Source organism: Myxine glutinosa, chromosome 12, assembly GCF_964187855.1.
Source record: "Myxine glutinosa chromosome 12, kmMyxGlut1.1, whole genome shotgun sequence".
Lineage (NCBI taxonomy): Eukaryota > Metazoa > Chordata > Myxini > Myxiniformes > Myxinidae > Myxine > Myxine glutinosa.
Window position 1 is genome coordinate 28,847,086 of NC_136272.1, and position 16,954 is coordinate 28,864,039.

Consider the following 16,954-nt stretch of genomic DNA (forward strand, 5'->3'; position numbering starts at 1 on the left):
GCAACATCACAGACATTGTATTAAAAATGTTTAATTTCTGCATTGACATTTACTCCCTCTCCCTGCCCTCACTCCCGAGCTCACCTTCAAAACACAAAAGGATGATGAAGCAATTAGGCAGTTCTAATATTTGAGAAGTTAACACATGTATGGTCGAAAGAAGCACTGACATTACAAGAAAGATGGGCTTAATGTGCTAAAATGAACATCTCTTGAAAGGCACGATTACAAATGCTCAACCACACAGAAAAAGTTTGAAACATCATAGATCTTAATATTAAAAAAATAATTAACGTGCAAACAGGAATTGAACTAATTCCCTCCCTAGATTGACATAATAAAGGTAGAAATAGGCCGAAGTGAAACGCCTTCAACTAAGACCAAATCAGCACCTGGCAATTTAAACTTGTCATGTTGAGGATTTAATATGGAAATGATCAATAAGCAGAATAAAACTGTTCATTCTCTTTTGATTGAAAACAAAAGGTGTTGTGTCACTGGGTGTTAGTTTTACACACATATTGCCTTTACTTTTTGATTTACCCTCGTGTGTGTGTATATGTGTATGTATATATATATATATATATATATATATATATATATATATATATATATACGTACATACGTACATACATACATACATACACACATATATAAATCTTTAACCAGTCGGATAATACTTTATGTGGACAAATGGGAACTATTTACCTTTAGGAATATAATTTGATGACTGGCAGGATAGCCTGGAGGTATGTGTACCTGTCTTTGAGCTGTCTAGTCTGGGTTTAAATCTAGGCCTCACTATAAACCGTCACTGATGATTCGCATGCAGGATGGTTTATTGTATGCGTCATCCATTGGAAGGACATCAAGGAATACCGGGATGCAAGCACAGAAGCTAAAGATCCCTTGGAATATTTCACGAAAGATATCAGAGTTATCACTGGCATCCTGAAAAAATTCCAAATTCTTGCACTGACTGCTGGGAAGGCAACAGCAAAGCACCAATCATAACCCTTGCTAAGAAGCTGCCTCGGCAACACTGACACTCCATAAAGAGTACGGTACATTTAACTGATTGATTGGAAATTAGAAGTTACACAATCTTTTCTATAATGCACTTCTGCCATCTGTCCCATAAAATATCGCGAGATGACGTAATCTCACGAGATTGAGAATTGAACGTTGTTTTGTCGTAATTTCATTTTAACGTTGGATTTATGCATTACGGAGATGATAATTCATTTTGGATCATTTATTAACACAATTAGACTACTCACAATCACTTGAGTGGCAATTCCATGGAATTTCCGTGGGACATATCTCACGAGATTGTGAATTGGCCGTTGTTTGAACTGTGACTTCACACCCGCCATACGTTGGCATACTTCGATGGAGATCAGCAAAGTCCAAGGGCCGGTGCGGCCTGACTGCCGGCGACAGAAAGACAGACAGTGCGACGAACAAACGGGAGATACGCGGAATTTCCGTGGGTACCTGCTACTTATAATATAATGGCCTTTCCTATTGCACCTATTTGCTCAAACGGCCTGTGAAAACAAGCCGCTAGTAGTGCATGCTCAAAACAAGAGCGGATTCTTCCTACACAAGAGGATTTCTCTTCGAATGCCCCAACTTTTCCAACATAAAATATGGATGAAGCACCTCGTTTAAGCGTCAAAATTATGTTTGACTTGTGCGCACCACAATACGACTAGCCTGTGCTAAGGAGACAACAAACTTTCTCACTGTGAACAAAATTATGAAAGAGATACTCGTAATGTCTGGATGGATTTGATAATACCCTTGGGGAGGGAAATAAAATTATCTTACTATAATTCACCAAATGTCCGTCCGTCTGTCTGTCCGTCCGTCCATTTCCAGGTACCGCAAAAACAGCTGAACCGATCGCAACGAAATTTTGGGTGGGTAATCCTGGGACCTGATTGATTGGAGATAGGTTATATTGGTTATATTGTTTTACCAATTTCAGCTTTGGTCTCCAGTATTTTCAGGTTTGGACTCCCGCCTAACGTTATTGTCCTGGGTACCGCAAAAACGGCTGCACCGGTCGCAACGATACACCTCCATGTCCGTGGGATTCCCAATAAAATAAAATAAGGACATTCTTAGCCAATTAATTAGCAGAAACGTGTTTCTTATTGAATTTGAAGATTACTTCCACAAATCCCATCGTTTATGTAGGTGCTAATTTGTACAAATTATTGATATACTTCAATAAAACCAAATTACGCTTAACCGATAACGGAAATAAACATCTGATAAGGAGATAGGAGGAAAAAGCAAGAGTGGAAGTTGTGCAAATGAATTATAAGAAAGCAAATTTTTACTACATTAATGATGATGACGATGATGATGATTATTATGATAAGGAGGTAGCCAAAAGTTTTACATGTGGTCTACATGTGCTGCTAGCTTGGGAATCAGAGCTTTGGCTTGACCCATGGTGCGTATGAGAGCACAATCGACCAAAGTCAATCTCGTTGGATTATCAGATCCGAATGAGAATGCATCTGGAGAGCGTATCCTGGAGAAGCCATAACCGTGCGAACAGATTCACCGACATCAACCAGCTTTCAAACAGCACACTCAAGCAGGGACAATTTTTAAGGGAGAGCGTTTGTTTAGCAAAACAAACTATTTTCCAGATACCACTGCAGCGTAAGAGCATACGGGGAGTAATAACAAGAGACGGCAGAGAATAAAACTCCAATCCAGAAAGGAAATCGATATTTTTAAATACTTGAGAAGAGAAAACATGTTTTAAACAAACATCCAACGAACGAACATAAGAGATAAATTGTCTTGTGATTTTTTTCAAAGCTGGAGATAAAAATGAAGGGTCGTTCCTAAGAGTGGAGAGCCGTGTTGATGTTGATTCCCTCCTTTCGAACCAAGAATCAATCGGCCACCGCAGCATTGCGAATACGATACACCGCAACTCTCAATGAAGTTTGTGGTGATGGGGAGAGTGAGAGAGAAAGAAAGAAAAACGTAGAGGGGGAAATAATGGCCTTTTGTCGTCCTGAAGCCCGTTTTGACAGCCATTATCATTAGAGCTGGTCCAGAGCTCTCGTGAGCTCTTCTCCTTGGAGAAGCGAGCGAACAGACGCGAGAGGTGCGTTCACCTCACATTCATACCTGGTGAGCTCTGGGAGCTGGCTCGAGTCCAGCATCGGATTGAGGAGCTGGCTTACTGAACCTGAGGAAAGATGCGCAGGAACACAAAACTATTAACTAAGAAATAAACAGCCGCTCTGGTACTTGTGTAATTATGTGCGGAACACCACAGAACTGATAGAATAATAGTTTACAAAAGTACCTGCTAAAAGAGGTCTTTCTTTTGCATTTTCTGCTACTGGCCTTTTGCTCCGTTTCCAAGGTATTTCTGGAGACACTTTTCCCACCACATGGTCCTGCAAAGCATCAGGTCAGCAGCAAACGATACATAGCAGGATATAACAAAATAATATAAACCAAAAATAATATAATATAGGGCCAAAAACGATACATGATAGGATGTCACCAGAAGTTGTGGACGGATTTGGACGAAACTTGGTGGACCAGTTGGGTGTGTGACAAGGACGAATTGATTCGATTTTGAAGATCTGAATATATATTCGGATATGATAATTATTTAATTTCTAAGTGATTCTTCACCATTGAGAGATCGGGCAAAAAGCGATATATAACATATTTAAAAAAGTTATGGACGAGTTATGACTCAATTTGGTGGATGAGTTGGTTAGGTGACAGGAACAAGCCGATTAGATTTTGGTTCAGGTCCGAATCCAGATCCGGCCTGTCAGTGGGACACAAAACAAACTGTTCAGCCTGGCGGAGGTATGCGCTCCACTGAGTGCTGCTCTAGTTCTCAATGTGACATCTGTACTCTTTTAACATCACAAGAGGAACTAGAACGAGCAAAGATTGCATATGCTTGCCTGGACTTGTTTTGTGTGGTTTTATAGTATGTATTTTATGGATAGACTCACATTCTAATTATACCCTACATACTTTGTAGACGTACTCACATTATAATTGCACATACTTTATAGACGATCACTTCCACTTCCAGTTCCTCCGGCGAGGTAGCGTCCTTCCGAGGTCTCCACCTCATCCAAGATAGTGTCTTCCCGATCGTATTTTTGTCAAATTTATACTCTTTATTTTACTGTGTATGTGTTTACTGTGTGTTTCTAGGTACCTCCACCACCAAAGGTGGATGGAGGTTATGTTTTCACCCCTGTCTGTCTGTTTGTTAGACCTTGTTTTGTAAATCGTGCAAACTTGTGTGCAATAGTCGCTCGTGTTCTCCCCACGTTTGGGGCCTGGTCCCTCGAGGCTTCCCGTCTCCTTGTCGGTCTTTTGTTTATTTAGATCGTTTACCACGCCCTCGGTCCTCAAAATCACCAACGACCTTCTCCTCTCCTCTGACGCTGGCAACCTCAACATTCTCGTCCTCCTCGACCTCAGCGCTGCCTTTGACACCATCGATCACACTATCCTCCTCACCCGACTTGAATCCACCTTTAACGTTACCGGCACTGCCCTCTCTTGGATTAAATCATACCTCTATGACAGATGCCAGTTCATCTCCATCAATAACTGCAAATCCCCCACTGCTCCCCTCCCCCAAGGTGTCCCCCAAGGTTCAGTTCTTGGCCCCCTCCTCTTCATCCTTTACCTGTCCCCGCTCGGTCACTTAATCCGCCGTCATGGTCTCCAATTCCACTGCTTCGCCGATGACATCCAGCTTTTCATCTCCACCAAGTTCGTCTCCACCGACACCCACTCTATCCTGACAAACTGCATCACTGAAATAAAATCCTGGCTTCAAATCAACTTCCTCAAGCTTAACTGTGATAAATCTGAAATAATCATCATTGGCCCAAAAACGCTCACAAAATCCACCCATAACTTTGCCCTCAACATCGACGGTATCCCAGTATCCACCTCCCCTCACATCCGGAATCTTGGCGTCATCTTTGACCAAACCCTTTCCTTCGACAAATACACTAAACAGATCACAAAGTCAGCCTTCTTTCACCTGAAAAACATTGCCCGTCTCCGCTCATCCCTCTCCTCCACGGCTGCAGAAACCCTCATCCACGCCTTCATCACCTCCCGTCTGGACTACTGCAATAGCCTCCTCTATGGTTCACCCTCAAAAATCACCAATAAACTCCAATACATTCAGAACTCCGCTGCCCGTCTACTCACCCATTCCCGGACCCGTGACCACATCACCCCCGTCCTTTACAAGCTTCACTGGCTCCCCATCCCCCAGAGAATCCAGTACAAAATCCTCCTCTTGACATACAAAGCCCTCCATAACCTGGCCCCATCCTACCTGGCTGACCTCCTCTCCAGACACACTCCCACCCGCAACCTCCGCTCTGCTGGTACAAACCTCCTGACCCCCTCCATCCGGACCAAATTCAGATCCTGGGGGGACAGGGCCTTCTCCATCGCTGTGCCCACCCTCTGGAACTCACTACCTCACACCATCAGAGACTCCTCCTCACTCACCACATTCAAAACATCACTAAAGACCCACCTGTTCAACACTGCATTCAACATTCAACCCACAGCATTTAACCCCTGACTATCTCTTCTCCTTCTCCCTCCTTTTGCTTTAAATATTTCCCTATTGATTCTTGTCTTTTTTGCAATTGTTGTTTTCATGTATTGTTATGCATTATGTTTGCCACTCTGTCAAAGCGCCTTTGGGCTTCTGGAAAAGCGCTATACAAAATAAATGAATTATTATTATTATTATTATTTATGTTCGATCTTTCACTGCATTGCTGCCTTATTCGTTTTTCTTCTCATCTCTTCCTTCCCCCAAACATCTTATCCTTTGCATAAAGTCTTATATCCAAAAAATAAATAAATAATAATAATAATAATAATTTCCTTCTCTCCTCGCGGCTTCCCCTCCCCCACCCTCGACCATGTTCTGGCTCGCCCTGCCCTTTTCCCTCCTCCATTTTTCTCATTCCTCTCCAGCCAATACTCACCTTTCCAATTTTAGTTTTCACCATACTGCTTCAACCTTTCTCCTTTTTTCTCAGATCCACTTTCACCTAACTCTCAAAAAATAATAATAATAATATTAACGAAGAAATTAAAAAGGAGGCCCCTCCTCCCGCACTAACAAATTGCTTATACACCTCCTCTTCCTTCGTTCTTTGCTCACCTGGCTTCTTAATCTCCTATTCTTCAGGGAATTTCCAAGATAATTTTCATGGTTTTGTTTAAATATGTTTAAACTTTCCGCTGCAGTCCTGTACTCAGTTATATATTATGACTCGCTCGTCTCCTTCCTCTTTAAAAGGCTGTCTACTATTCCCTCATTAAATCATTCCATTTCAAAAAAATATTTAATCTTACAGTTCTTCCTTTCTACATTCTCGAAACTCTCCCCCACCCACATCCCCCTTAAACAACACCTCACTGTGCCTCATCCAATCACCACCAAACCTTTTGTCCTCCTCATCCTCCCCCCTTCTCCTAGCTTTTCTGCAATCTCCGACACACTATCAAATGCTCTCCCGACTTCTCCCTCTCCTCCCTCATCTTACCATACCTCTCCCCCCTCCCCTGTTCTGTGTCCGATGCTCCCCCTCCCTCTTTCTTAATGGTATGGTCCTCAAATATCCGAGGCCTTCACTCAAACCTGACCGATCTCTCCACACAGGTTGCCTCTGACAAACCAGACTTAATCTGCCCAACATAACCTTTCTTCCTTCAAGATGTCTCTGATTCCTTAATATCTCTCCCTGGTTACTCCCTCCTGCGGTATGATAGACCTGAGCCTCATCCTGGTGGTGGTGTTGCTATCTTTATCAAAAACTCTCTTCCTCACTCTCCCTGCACTGCCCTCTCTCCACCACACCCTGAGGGGTACCTCTGGCTATGGTTTCCCCTCCGCTCCCACCTTTTGTTCATATGTGTGTTGTACCGTCCTCTAAACAGTGATGACTCCATTTACATCTCGCTGTCTGACAATATGGACCAACTTCTATCCACTCATCCCAATTTTCTCATCCTCATATGTGGCGACTTCAATTGTCATCATGCCAGCTGGCTGAGTGTGGGTACCTCTCGCACTAGTCATGGCACCTCTGCAACTTCTGTGACTCATTGGGACTGACACAATCTGTCGACTTCCTGACCCGGATCTCAGTCAATGGAGTATCTTCACTTCTAGACTTGGTTATGACTAACTTCTCTGCAAATGTCTGCTGTTCTTCTTCTGCTCCAATCGGTTCATCAGATCACTTTGGATGGATATCTCTCTGGCCATTCTCAGAGAGCAGCCTCAGTGCCGTCGAGTGTGGCATTTCTGTCTCAGCTTTGTGTACTCCTCAGGCTGCTCTAACTCTGGTCTGTGCCCTTGTCTTCTCAAGGCTAGACTATTGTAATTCTTTGTATGCTGGCTGCCCTCAGTTTCTCTTGGATAAGTTACAAAAGGTTCAAAACTCTGCCGCTCGTCTTGTCTGCAAGGCGAAGAAGTCTGACCATGTTACTCCGCTTCTTGAATCTTTACACTGGCTGCCCGTCTCTGCTCGTGTGCAATATAAAATTTGCACACTATGTTATAAATCATTGTGTGGAACGGGACCTCACTATCTCTCCGATTTGCTCACTCTCTATGAACCTCGGCGACGGCTTAAGTTCAAGCGACGACTCTATGACCTTAGAGCCGCCGCGCACCAGCACCAAGTCGGTTGGGTGAGAAATCCTTTTCCTTTGCTGCACCTCTGCTCTGGAATGACTTGCCTTCATCTGGTCGACATGTTGACTCTCTTCCTGCCTTTAAAACCCCCCTCAAAACCTATCTGTTTCACAAGTCTTTCAAAGTCTAAGTCCTGTTTTCCCTTTGGTTTGAGGTGGGACAGAGATCGCGAGTATGTCTGTGTACATGTGCGGGGGAGGGAGGGGAGGAGTAGGGGGAGTACACATCTGTGGGTTTTGAATGGGGAGGGATTGGGGAGGGAGGGAATCAGTTGTCATACCCTTCCTCCCGTCCATGGTACACTAAATGTTGTGGTGAGGCAGTTGCCCGGAAACAACTTACCTTTGCCTAATGGAAGGCTAATTCAACTGAAGGTAATCTCCGTTCATTTCACAAAGCTCGGAACAAGTATGTGTCTACCCTCAGGAGAGCCAGGAAACAATATCCCTCTACTCTCGACTGAACTCTCAAACCTGTCAACCTCCTCCAAATCCTGGTAGAATGATCGTTTTTTAAGGCCATTTTCCCCGCGAGAGCGGGGTTAGCCTTGCGGGCCCCATGACAATCATGGTTCCCTGTTTGAGGCAATGTTTTTATGGCCGGATGCCCTTCCTGACGACAACCCTCCTCCAAATCCTGGTAGCATCTGGTCAAATCTGTTTCTGGTGTTTGTTCCCCCTCCATCCTCTCCATTACCTGAAACGGCTACAGAGGCAACTGACACTGCATGTGAAAAAACCGAATGCCTCAACTCTGTTGGTCTCCAAATCTTGTGTCCAAACCCATTGCTTTGTGTACCCACCGAACCCAGTCAAACACAGCTGCTCCTGGACTCGGTGTCCTTCTCTCCCGACAAGGTGGAGAAGTTTCTGTCAAACCTCGATTCTGATTCTGCAACTGGACCAGACGGCATCAGCCCACGGGCCCTAAAATCCTGCTCTGCCGCTCTATCCTACCCTCTCTCTGTTCTCTTCACCCTCTCTTTTGATCAAGGCCATCTGACATCTGCTTGGAAATCAGCCAACATTACCGCTTTACACAAAAAGGTGCAAAAATAGATCCTTGTAACTACAGACCAATCAGCCTTCTCCCAATTATCAGCAAAGTCATGGAATCCATCATTGCTTCAGATATGAAATCTTTCCTCTTCTCCAATGGCTTGATCTAGGATCATCAATTTGGATTCAGACGAGGTCACTCGACTCTGGGTATGCAGCTTCTGCCGTCTCAACAATGGATAGAGGTCCTGAATGAATGAATATGAATGAATGATCATTTTAAGGCAATTTTCCCCGCTAGAGCAGGGGTTAGCCTTGCGGGCCCCAATGGCCCCATGACAATCATGGTTCCCTGTTTGAGGCAATGTTTTTATGGCCGGATGCCCTTCCTGACGCCAACCCTGAGTCGCCTCTTACGATGCGCAGGGATACGGTGCACCTATTCTAAACCGGGGTACACACCGGGATCATTCATCCCAGCAAGCTGGTACTCAATTTGCCGACCTCGGAAGTATGACAGGCTGAGTCAACCCCCCCCTGGCGTTAATTTAGCGATCAACCGGGATTCGAACCCAGGATCCTAGGATCCCAAGCCTGCACCCTAACCGCTAAACCAACACCAGATCCTCAATGCCAAACAGGAAATTAGAGCTGTCTCCCTTGACATATCTCGTGCCTTCGATATGGTCTGGCACCCCGCCCTGCTCACCAAACTCTCCTCTTATGGTATCCATGGTAACCCCCACGCATGGCTTGTGGACTTCCTCTCCGGTCGCAGTTAACGTATGGCCCTGAATGGAATTCTCTCATCTCCTCTTCCCGTCCAGGCTGGAGTTCCCCAACGCAGTGTTCTGAGCCCTGTGCTTTTAATGGTCTTCTTTAATGATCTCTCCGACACTCTGGAAAATCCTATCTCTTTGCTGATGACTCCACTCTCTGCCACTCAATATCTCAACCCTCAGATCGGCAGGCTGCAGTCTTTTCACTCTCTGCAGATCTGGACAAAATCACAAACTGGTCAAACAAGTGAAACGTCAAATTTAAGACTCTCTACTCACTCCTCTTATGGACAAAATCTTTCATTCATCTCTTTTCCCACCTCCAGAACAAACTCTCACACTCTCTTCAATCCCACTCCTCCTGCCAGGTCTTCAAAATAGCTATCCACCACCACCTATCTTCCCCCATCCAAAACTTAGATCTTTTCTACCCCCATTGAACACGCCAAACCCACATCTTTCATTCTCCAACTTCTTTCCTGAAATTCCTAGTAGTGTTCATTTGCTTCATACCATGTACCCCTCTCCACCCTCCCCCACCCCCCCCCCCCCCCCCCCCAGCCCTCTCCCTTCCACAGATCTACCGACATCCCTGTTCTCTACTGTTGTTGTGCTTGTACGCTTTCCTCTCTCTCTCTCCCTCTTGTTTCCCCTCGCATATATATACAGACTTGGCATTTAATATGGAATATATATTTTTTCTTGACTTGGGTTTACTTTCTTAACTCAGTATATCAATCTGCTGAGTTTCTTTTACACTTCGGTGATTTATTTGTTAAAAGAACCATGTCACTGATTGTCTGTCGCAGCAAGAAGTCAACAACAGGATTATATCACAGGTGGCGTGGCAAAATGTACGGACAGGTGCATTTGACGATTGGCTTCACATTCGGGTATACAAGGGTTGTTGCGTTCTGTATTAGTGGAAAACAACTGCTGCACGTCTCCAAAAGTTATTGCCGCTTCCTCTGGAGATGGACCATCAACTCGACAATGCTGTTCGTCATGGAGTGGCGGTTTTACGAAATTACGGCATGAAACAGCGTGCTATTGCTCGGCAGTATGGCATCACTCAAGGTCAGGTGTCAAAGATCCTGAAACGAAATGTCCAGAGGGGTGTCCCTACTCCAATACCGAGGCCAGGACGTCCCCGCAGAACCACAAGGAGGGATGATCGCCAGCTGCACCGGTTAGTCCGCAATGGCCGTACCAAGTCAGCTAATCGGCTTAGGGCTGAGTGGCAGTAACTGACAAATGTGCCTGTATCCAGAAGGCTAGTCAACCAACGACTGGTTCAAGCAGGCTATTGTGCCAGGCGTCCCCTGAGAAAGCCACGCCTGACCAGACAACACCGCCAGCGCCGATTGCAGTGGGCCAGAGAGCACCGTCAATGGCAGCCAGGACACTGGAATCACGTGATCTTCAGTGACGAGTCTAGATTTCTGGTCTATCGTCAAGATGGCCGCGTCCGAGTGCGCAGACAAGTGCATGAAGCCTACAACAAAGATTGTATAGTGCCAAGAGTCCAAGCTGGAGGTGGTGGGGTGACCGTTTGGGCTGCTTTACATGCAGGGGGCAAAACTGACCTGGTTGTTATGAATGGAAACCTGAACAAGTTCAAGTACAGGGCCATTCTGGAAGAAACATTGCTTCCATTTGCTCGTGCAGCCTTTTGAGGAAACTTTGTCTTCCAAGATGACAATGCACGGCCTCATCGTGCTCGCATGATCCAACACTTTCTTGCTGACCGTGGTGTAGAGCATATGGAGTGGCCTGCCATGTCCCCGGATATGAATCCGATAGAGAACTTGTGGGCAGAATTAACGCATCAAATCGACCACTTGGACCAGCAGCCGACCTCTGTGCGTGAATTGCAGCAGGCTATTGTCACTGCATGGCAAGCGATTCCTGTCCAAACCTTGGCAAAATCTCGTGAACAGCATGCCTCAACATGTACGTGCTCTCCTGAATGCTCGTGGGGGTTACACGAAGTACTGAACTGTAATTTTACTGTTCGTAATCCCAGTCGTAATTTAAATTTTGTTAAAATTTTTTTGGGCTAATGTGCAAAATAAAGAGATACTTCTGGAAAACGCACAGAAGTTTAACACAGTACTGTCCGTGAATTGAGTTTGATATCAGTTTCCATCACTTTCAAGGATCAATTTATTTGTTTCGAAATGTCAAATGTGGTTTTTGTTTCTTTTAAAGGTCACATTAACAAAATCTAGAATAATTTCAACATAATTCCAATGAACTTTTGGTTCTAAGTCATCTTGAAAAGTAAGTTCACCCCCCCCAAAAAAAAATTCCATATTAAATGCCAAGTCTGTGTATGTGTGTGTATATACACACACACACACACACACACACACACACACACACACACACACACACACACACACACACACACACACACACACACACACACACACACACACACACACACACACACACACACACACACACACACACACACACACACACACACACACACACACACACACACACACACACACACACAACACGCATTTTAAGGCCATTTTCCCTGCTAGAGCGGGGGTTAGCCTTGCGGTCCCAATGACAATCTTCTCCATTTTGCCCTATTTTCTGCATCTCTCCTTGTTAACCCCCTTGCCCGCATTTCTTCTTCCACCATCTTTAGCCAAGTCTTTCTCGGTCTTCCCCATCCTCTACTTCCTTCTACATTCATTTCCATCACTCTTCTCAACCAGTCACTTTCATCCTTCCTCAACACATGACCAAAGCATCTCAACCTTTTCCTCTTCACAGCATCAATCACAGGCTCTATCCCATCATCTTTCGCAATTCATCATTTGTCTTCCTCTCTCTCAACGATACTCCGCACATCCATCGAACCATTCACATTTCCACCCTTTCCAGCCTTCGTTGCTGCTCTGCGTTCATTACCCATGTCTCGCTCCCATAAATCATAACACTTCTCACACATGCAGCATACACCTTTCCCTTCAGCTTCAACGACACTACCCTCTTTATCAGCACGCCACTCAGTTCCAGAAACTTCTTCCATGCACATCTCACTCTGGCAACCGTTGCCGAGTCTGATCCACCTTCTCCATTCAGCATGTCTCCAAGGTAGCAAAATGTTTCCACACCTTCCAGCTTCATGCCGTCTCAAAGATCCAACTCAACATTTCCTCCATCTGCAGCTCCCTCTGTGCACACCTTACATTTGAATGTAGCTGCCACACTGGTTAATGACCCTCTCAGACCTCACACCTCGGAAGCTCCACTCCGAGCTTCCTCAATGCCCTTGTCAATACTTTGCGTAGAACCGTATCGAATGCTTTCTCCAGATCAACAAACCCAAGAAACAACTTCTTCCTCTTCTCCATGTACTTCTCCTGCAACTGCCTCACAATGAAAAGCGCGTCTGTCGTTCCTCTTCCTGGCATAAATCCAAACTGCATTTCGTCGATCTTCACTTTCTTCCTTATCCTCCTCTCCAAAATCCTTTCCAATACCTTTATTCCATGCTCCAATAACTTTATTGCTCGGTACGAGCCACACTCCAGAGGGTCACCTTTCCCCTTGTATCGAGGGACGAGGCTACTCAGTTCCCAATCCACTGGAATGCGGCCTTGTTTCACCACCAGATTACAGATCTCTGTCATTCTCTTCACACCCCAACTTCCTGCTGCCTTCAACATATCTACCACAACTCCCGTCGGCCCTCCCGCTTTTCTACTCTTCATTGCTTTTATCGCTTTCTCAACTTCCTTCTCAGTTATCTTCTCTGCCGGTCCTAAAACTGGGTTACTCTCTATGTTGCCATCCCATTCATTCTCTGTATTCAACAGCATTTCCATATATCTTTTCCATCTTCCTTTAATTCCATCTGGGTCCACAACGATTTGTCCCACTTCATCCTTCAAGCAACTCACCCCCATCACATCACACCTCTCTTTCGCTATCTGCTTTGCAATCCTGAATACTGCTCTCTGACCCTCTTCTGAATCCAAGCGTTCTCCGAACATTTTCCTACATGCCTCCTGCGCCTTTGCTACCTCTTTCTTTGCAGCCTTCTTGGCTGTCTTATAACTTTCATGCTCTGCTGTTTCTGCTCCCGTACCCTTCGCCTTCTGCCACTCTTTGAACTTCTTCCTCTTCTCGTCAATCCTCTTTCCAACTTCATCATCCCACCACCATGTTTCCGAGTGCCTCGGTGGTCCTTTTGTCCATCCACATACCTCACCAACGGCTCCCAACAGACTAGCTTTCATTGACATCCACCCACTTTCAAGCTCAACCACATCATCCTCTACCCTACTCAGCCTCTCTTTTAATGCCTCCCTTACTGTCACCTCTTTCAACCTCCACACCTTCATTCTCGGTTGGTACTTCACCCGCCGAGCTCTCCTCGCACCTTTCACCCTTATGTCGCAGACAACCAAGTGGTGCTGTGAAACAGCCTCCTCCCCCGGGATCACCTTTGTGTCCCGGAGGTGCCCCCTATCTCGCCTACGCACCATCAGGTAGTCAACGGTTGTCGTCGACCCACCTGACGTGTATGTAACAAGCGTATTATCCTCTTTCTGGAACTGAGTATAACAAATCAACAAATCAGCTCCATCAGCAAACTCCAAAATCCTTTCACCTTCTCCATTTCTCACACCATATCCGTAACCCCCATGAACTCCCTCAAAACCATCCATACTCCTTCCCACATGTCCATTTAGGTCTCCTCCTACCACAACAACTTCCTCATCTTTCACGTTTTCCATCAGCTTCTCTATCGCACACCAGAACCCTGTCCTTCTCTTCATCGCTCCGACCAACCTGCGGAGCATATCCCGAGATGACGTTCACCAAGAGCTTTCCAATCATCATTTTCACCATCATCAACTTATCACTCACTCTTGTCACACTCACCCCACTGTCTACAAACTCCTCAGAAAACAGGACACCAACACCATTCATGCCCTCCAGGCACCCTTGCCACACAAACTTGTATTTCTGTCCCTGCCTACCCTTCACCATTCTCACACCACTTCCCTTCCATCTCGTCTCTTGCACACAACATATGTCCACTCTTCTTCTGACCAATACTTCCACCACTTCTCCTGATCTCCCTGTCATTGTCCCAACATTCCATGTCCCAAACCTCAGAAACCGATCTCCACTTCGGGCTGTACCCTGCCCATATGTAGTTGTGATTGTCATGGTTCTCTTTTTGAGGCAATGTTTTTATGGCCGGATGCCCTTCCTGACGCCAACCCTTTTAGTCGCCTCATACGAGGTAACCTTCACTGGTAATTCCCTGCTTGTCGTTAAAGGCGGCAAAAAGGGTTGGCGTCAGGAAGGGCATCCGGCCGTAAAACATTGCTTCAAAAAGGGGACCGAAAAACAACAACAACCACAGTTCCCGAAAAAGGCCAACCCCCGCTTGCGGGGAAAAATGGCCTCTAAAGGTGGTTTATACGACACGCAGGGATACGGTGTACCTATTCTAATCCAGGGTACATACTCGGAAACGTTTAAAACATGGAAATTCTGGGGGGAGGGGGGAGGGGCGCGTCAGCATCACGGCTGCGGGGGGCCTGTCTGCACCACACCACGTCGGCCTGGTCAGCACCACATATATATACACATATATATCTATATCTATATCTATATATATATCTATATATATATCTATATATATATATCTATATATATATCTATATATATATATATCTATATATACAGTGGTACCTCGGCTTACGAGTTTAATCCGTTCCGTGACGGAGCTCGTAAGCCAAATCGCTCGTAAGTCAAAGCAAATTTTCCCATTCAAATGCATTGAAATGCTATTAATCCGTTCCAGCCTCAAAAAAAAAACACCAATTTTTTTTGTTAGGTACTTTTAAATAACAAAAATGTACTTTATAAATAACAAATAATGTATAAACAAGCACGACCTCGTATATACTGTACATAATACAAGAGAATGTAAAGAAATAAACTGGTTTTATTAAGCAGAGGAGAAGAGCATGCCAGGTGAGGTGTGCGTGTTGTCGACTTGGCGAGGCAGTACGATCGTACTCCTTCTACGATATGTACGATTTTGAAGCAGAAGGAGTCCATAAAGGCTATAACGCCAGCCAAGGGCGTTACGATTATTTCAAAGCTCCGGACCTCTATCCATGAAGATATGGAGAAGTTGTTGTTTGTGTGGTTGAAGGAGAAGCAGCTCGCAGGAGATACCGTGACCGAGAGCATCATGTGTTTGAAAAGATTGAAACTCGGATATCGAGCACGGACCACGAGGTGTTTTTTCTTTTTTCTTAATCTCGGTTTCAGTGAACTTTTGCTCTGTGCTCACGTGTACTGTACCTGTACCTGTAATGGTACGTCAGAGGATGGCACCTGTTGTCATCATATTAAGTGCAAGATGTTCTGCATCGTAAGTTGGTACACCGTGGTCTTTCGGCGGTGTTTAAGCCGGCCGTCTTGGCTTCTGTCACCATTGGCATTGAGTCTTTCGATGTAGGTAGGTCGTTGTGTGCCGGTGCCTTGGCCGAATTCCTTCATTGCTGCATTGTTAGCTCACCTGGTTTTTTATACCACATCTTTGGTTATCGGACCAGCGAATGACGTCATCTCCAAAGTATGGCTTATTCTCACTTGTCTTGGACGATCTTCTACTTCTAGCCTTCCACCGTGCATTTGGTGTCCACTGTACTTACTGTACAGTGCCTGGTAAAATTGATGTAATGGGTTTTTGACCGTCAACGCCATGAACCGTCATGAACCGTCATGAACCGTCATGAACCGTCATGAACCGTCAACGCCATGAACCGCTAACACTCAAAAGCCCATTTATCGCGCCTTATAAAGCAAAACGCAAACCGAAAGCCATGCCTCTCAAGCGAGGCGTGCTTCCGTGGTCACGTGATCCACAGGTGTAGCTCATTATACCCGCACGCGCGACAGCGACACGCTTTGGCGGTCACGTGACCAGCCACTCTGGAGGCGGGGATCCCCGCCGATGACGTCACCGGCTGGAGCAAGGAGATTCCTCGCTCATGTATTTCGACGATTGCGTGTTTTATATCCAAGCAGAGATGCTTTCACGGCAAGATAACCACGTGACCGGAACCGGAAGCCACAACCGGAAAATTCAAAAAAATAAATTTTTTGAGCTCGTACATCGGATCTCGGCTCGTATCCCAAAGCAACAAACCGCCCGAGCGACGGCTCGTATCCCGAAAAACTGGTACGTTGGGGCACTCGTAAGCCGAGGTACCACTGTATATCTATATATATATATATATATATATATATCTATATATATATCTATATATATATATCTATATATATATATATCTATATATATATATCTATATATATCTATATATATATATCTATATATATATATCTATATATAT

The 16,954-nt window shown here is 45.1% G+C and overlaps 1 protein-coding gene across 1 annotated transcript in view; it reads right to left on the reverse strand.

Annotated features, from left to right (window-relative positions):
- Positions 1–2,723: 2,723 nt before the first annotated feature.
- LOC137438035 (hypoxia-inducible factor 1-alpha) overlaps positions 2,724–16,954 on the reverse strand; it is a 103,510-nt gene continuing 89,279 nt past the window's right edge. The window contains exons 15-16 of the mRNA XM_068132901.2: positions 3,344–3,437; positions 2,724–3,223 (exon numbers count right to left, since the gene is read on the reverse strand). Of these exons, the coding sequence (XP_067989002.2) occupies positions 3,075–3,223; positions 3,344–3,437 (243 nt within the window). The 3' untranslated portion in view covers positions 2,724–3,074. The remainder of the gene's footprint in view (positions 3,224–3,343; positions 3,438–16,954) is intronic.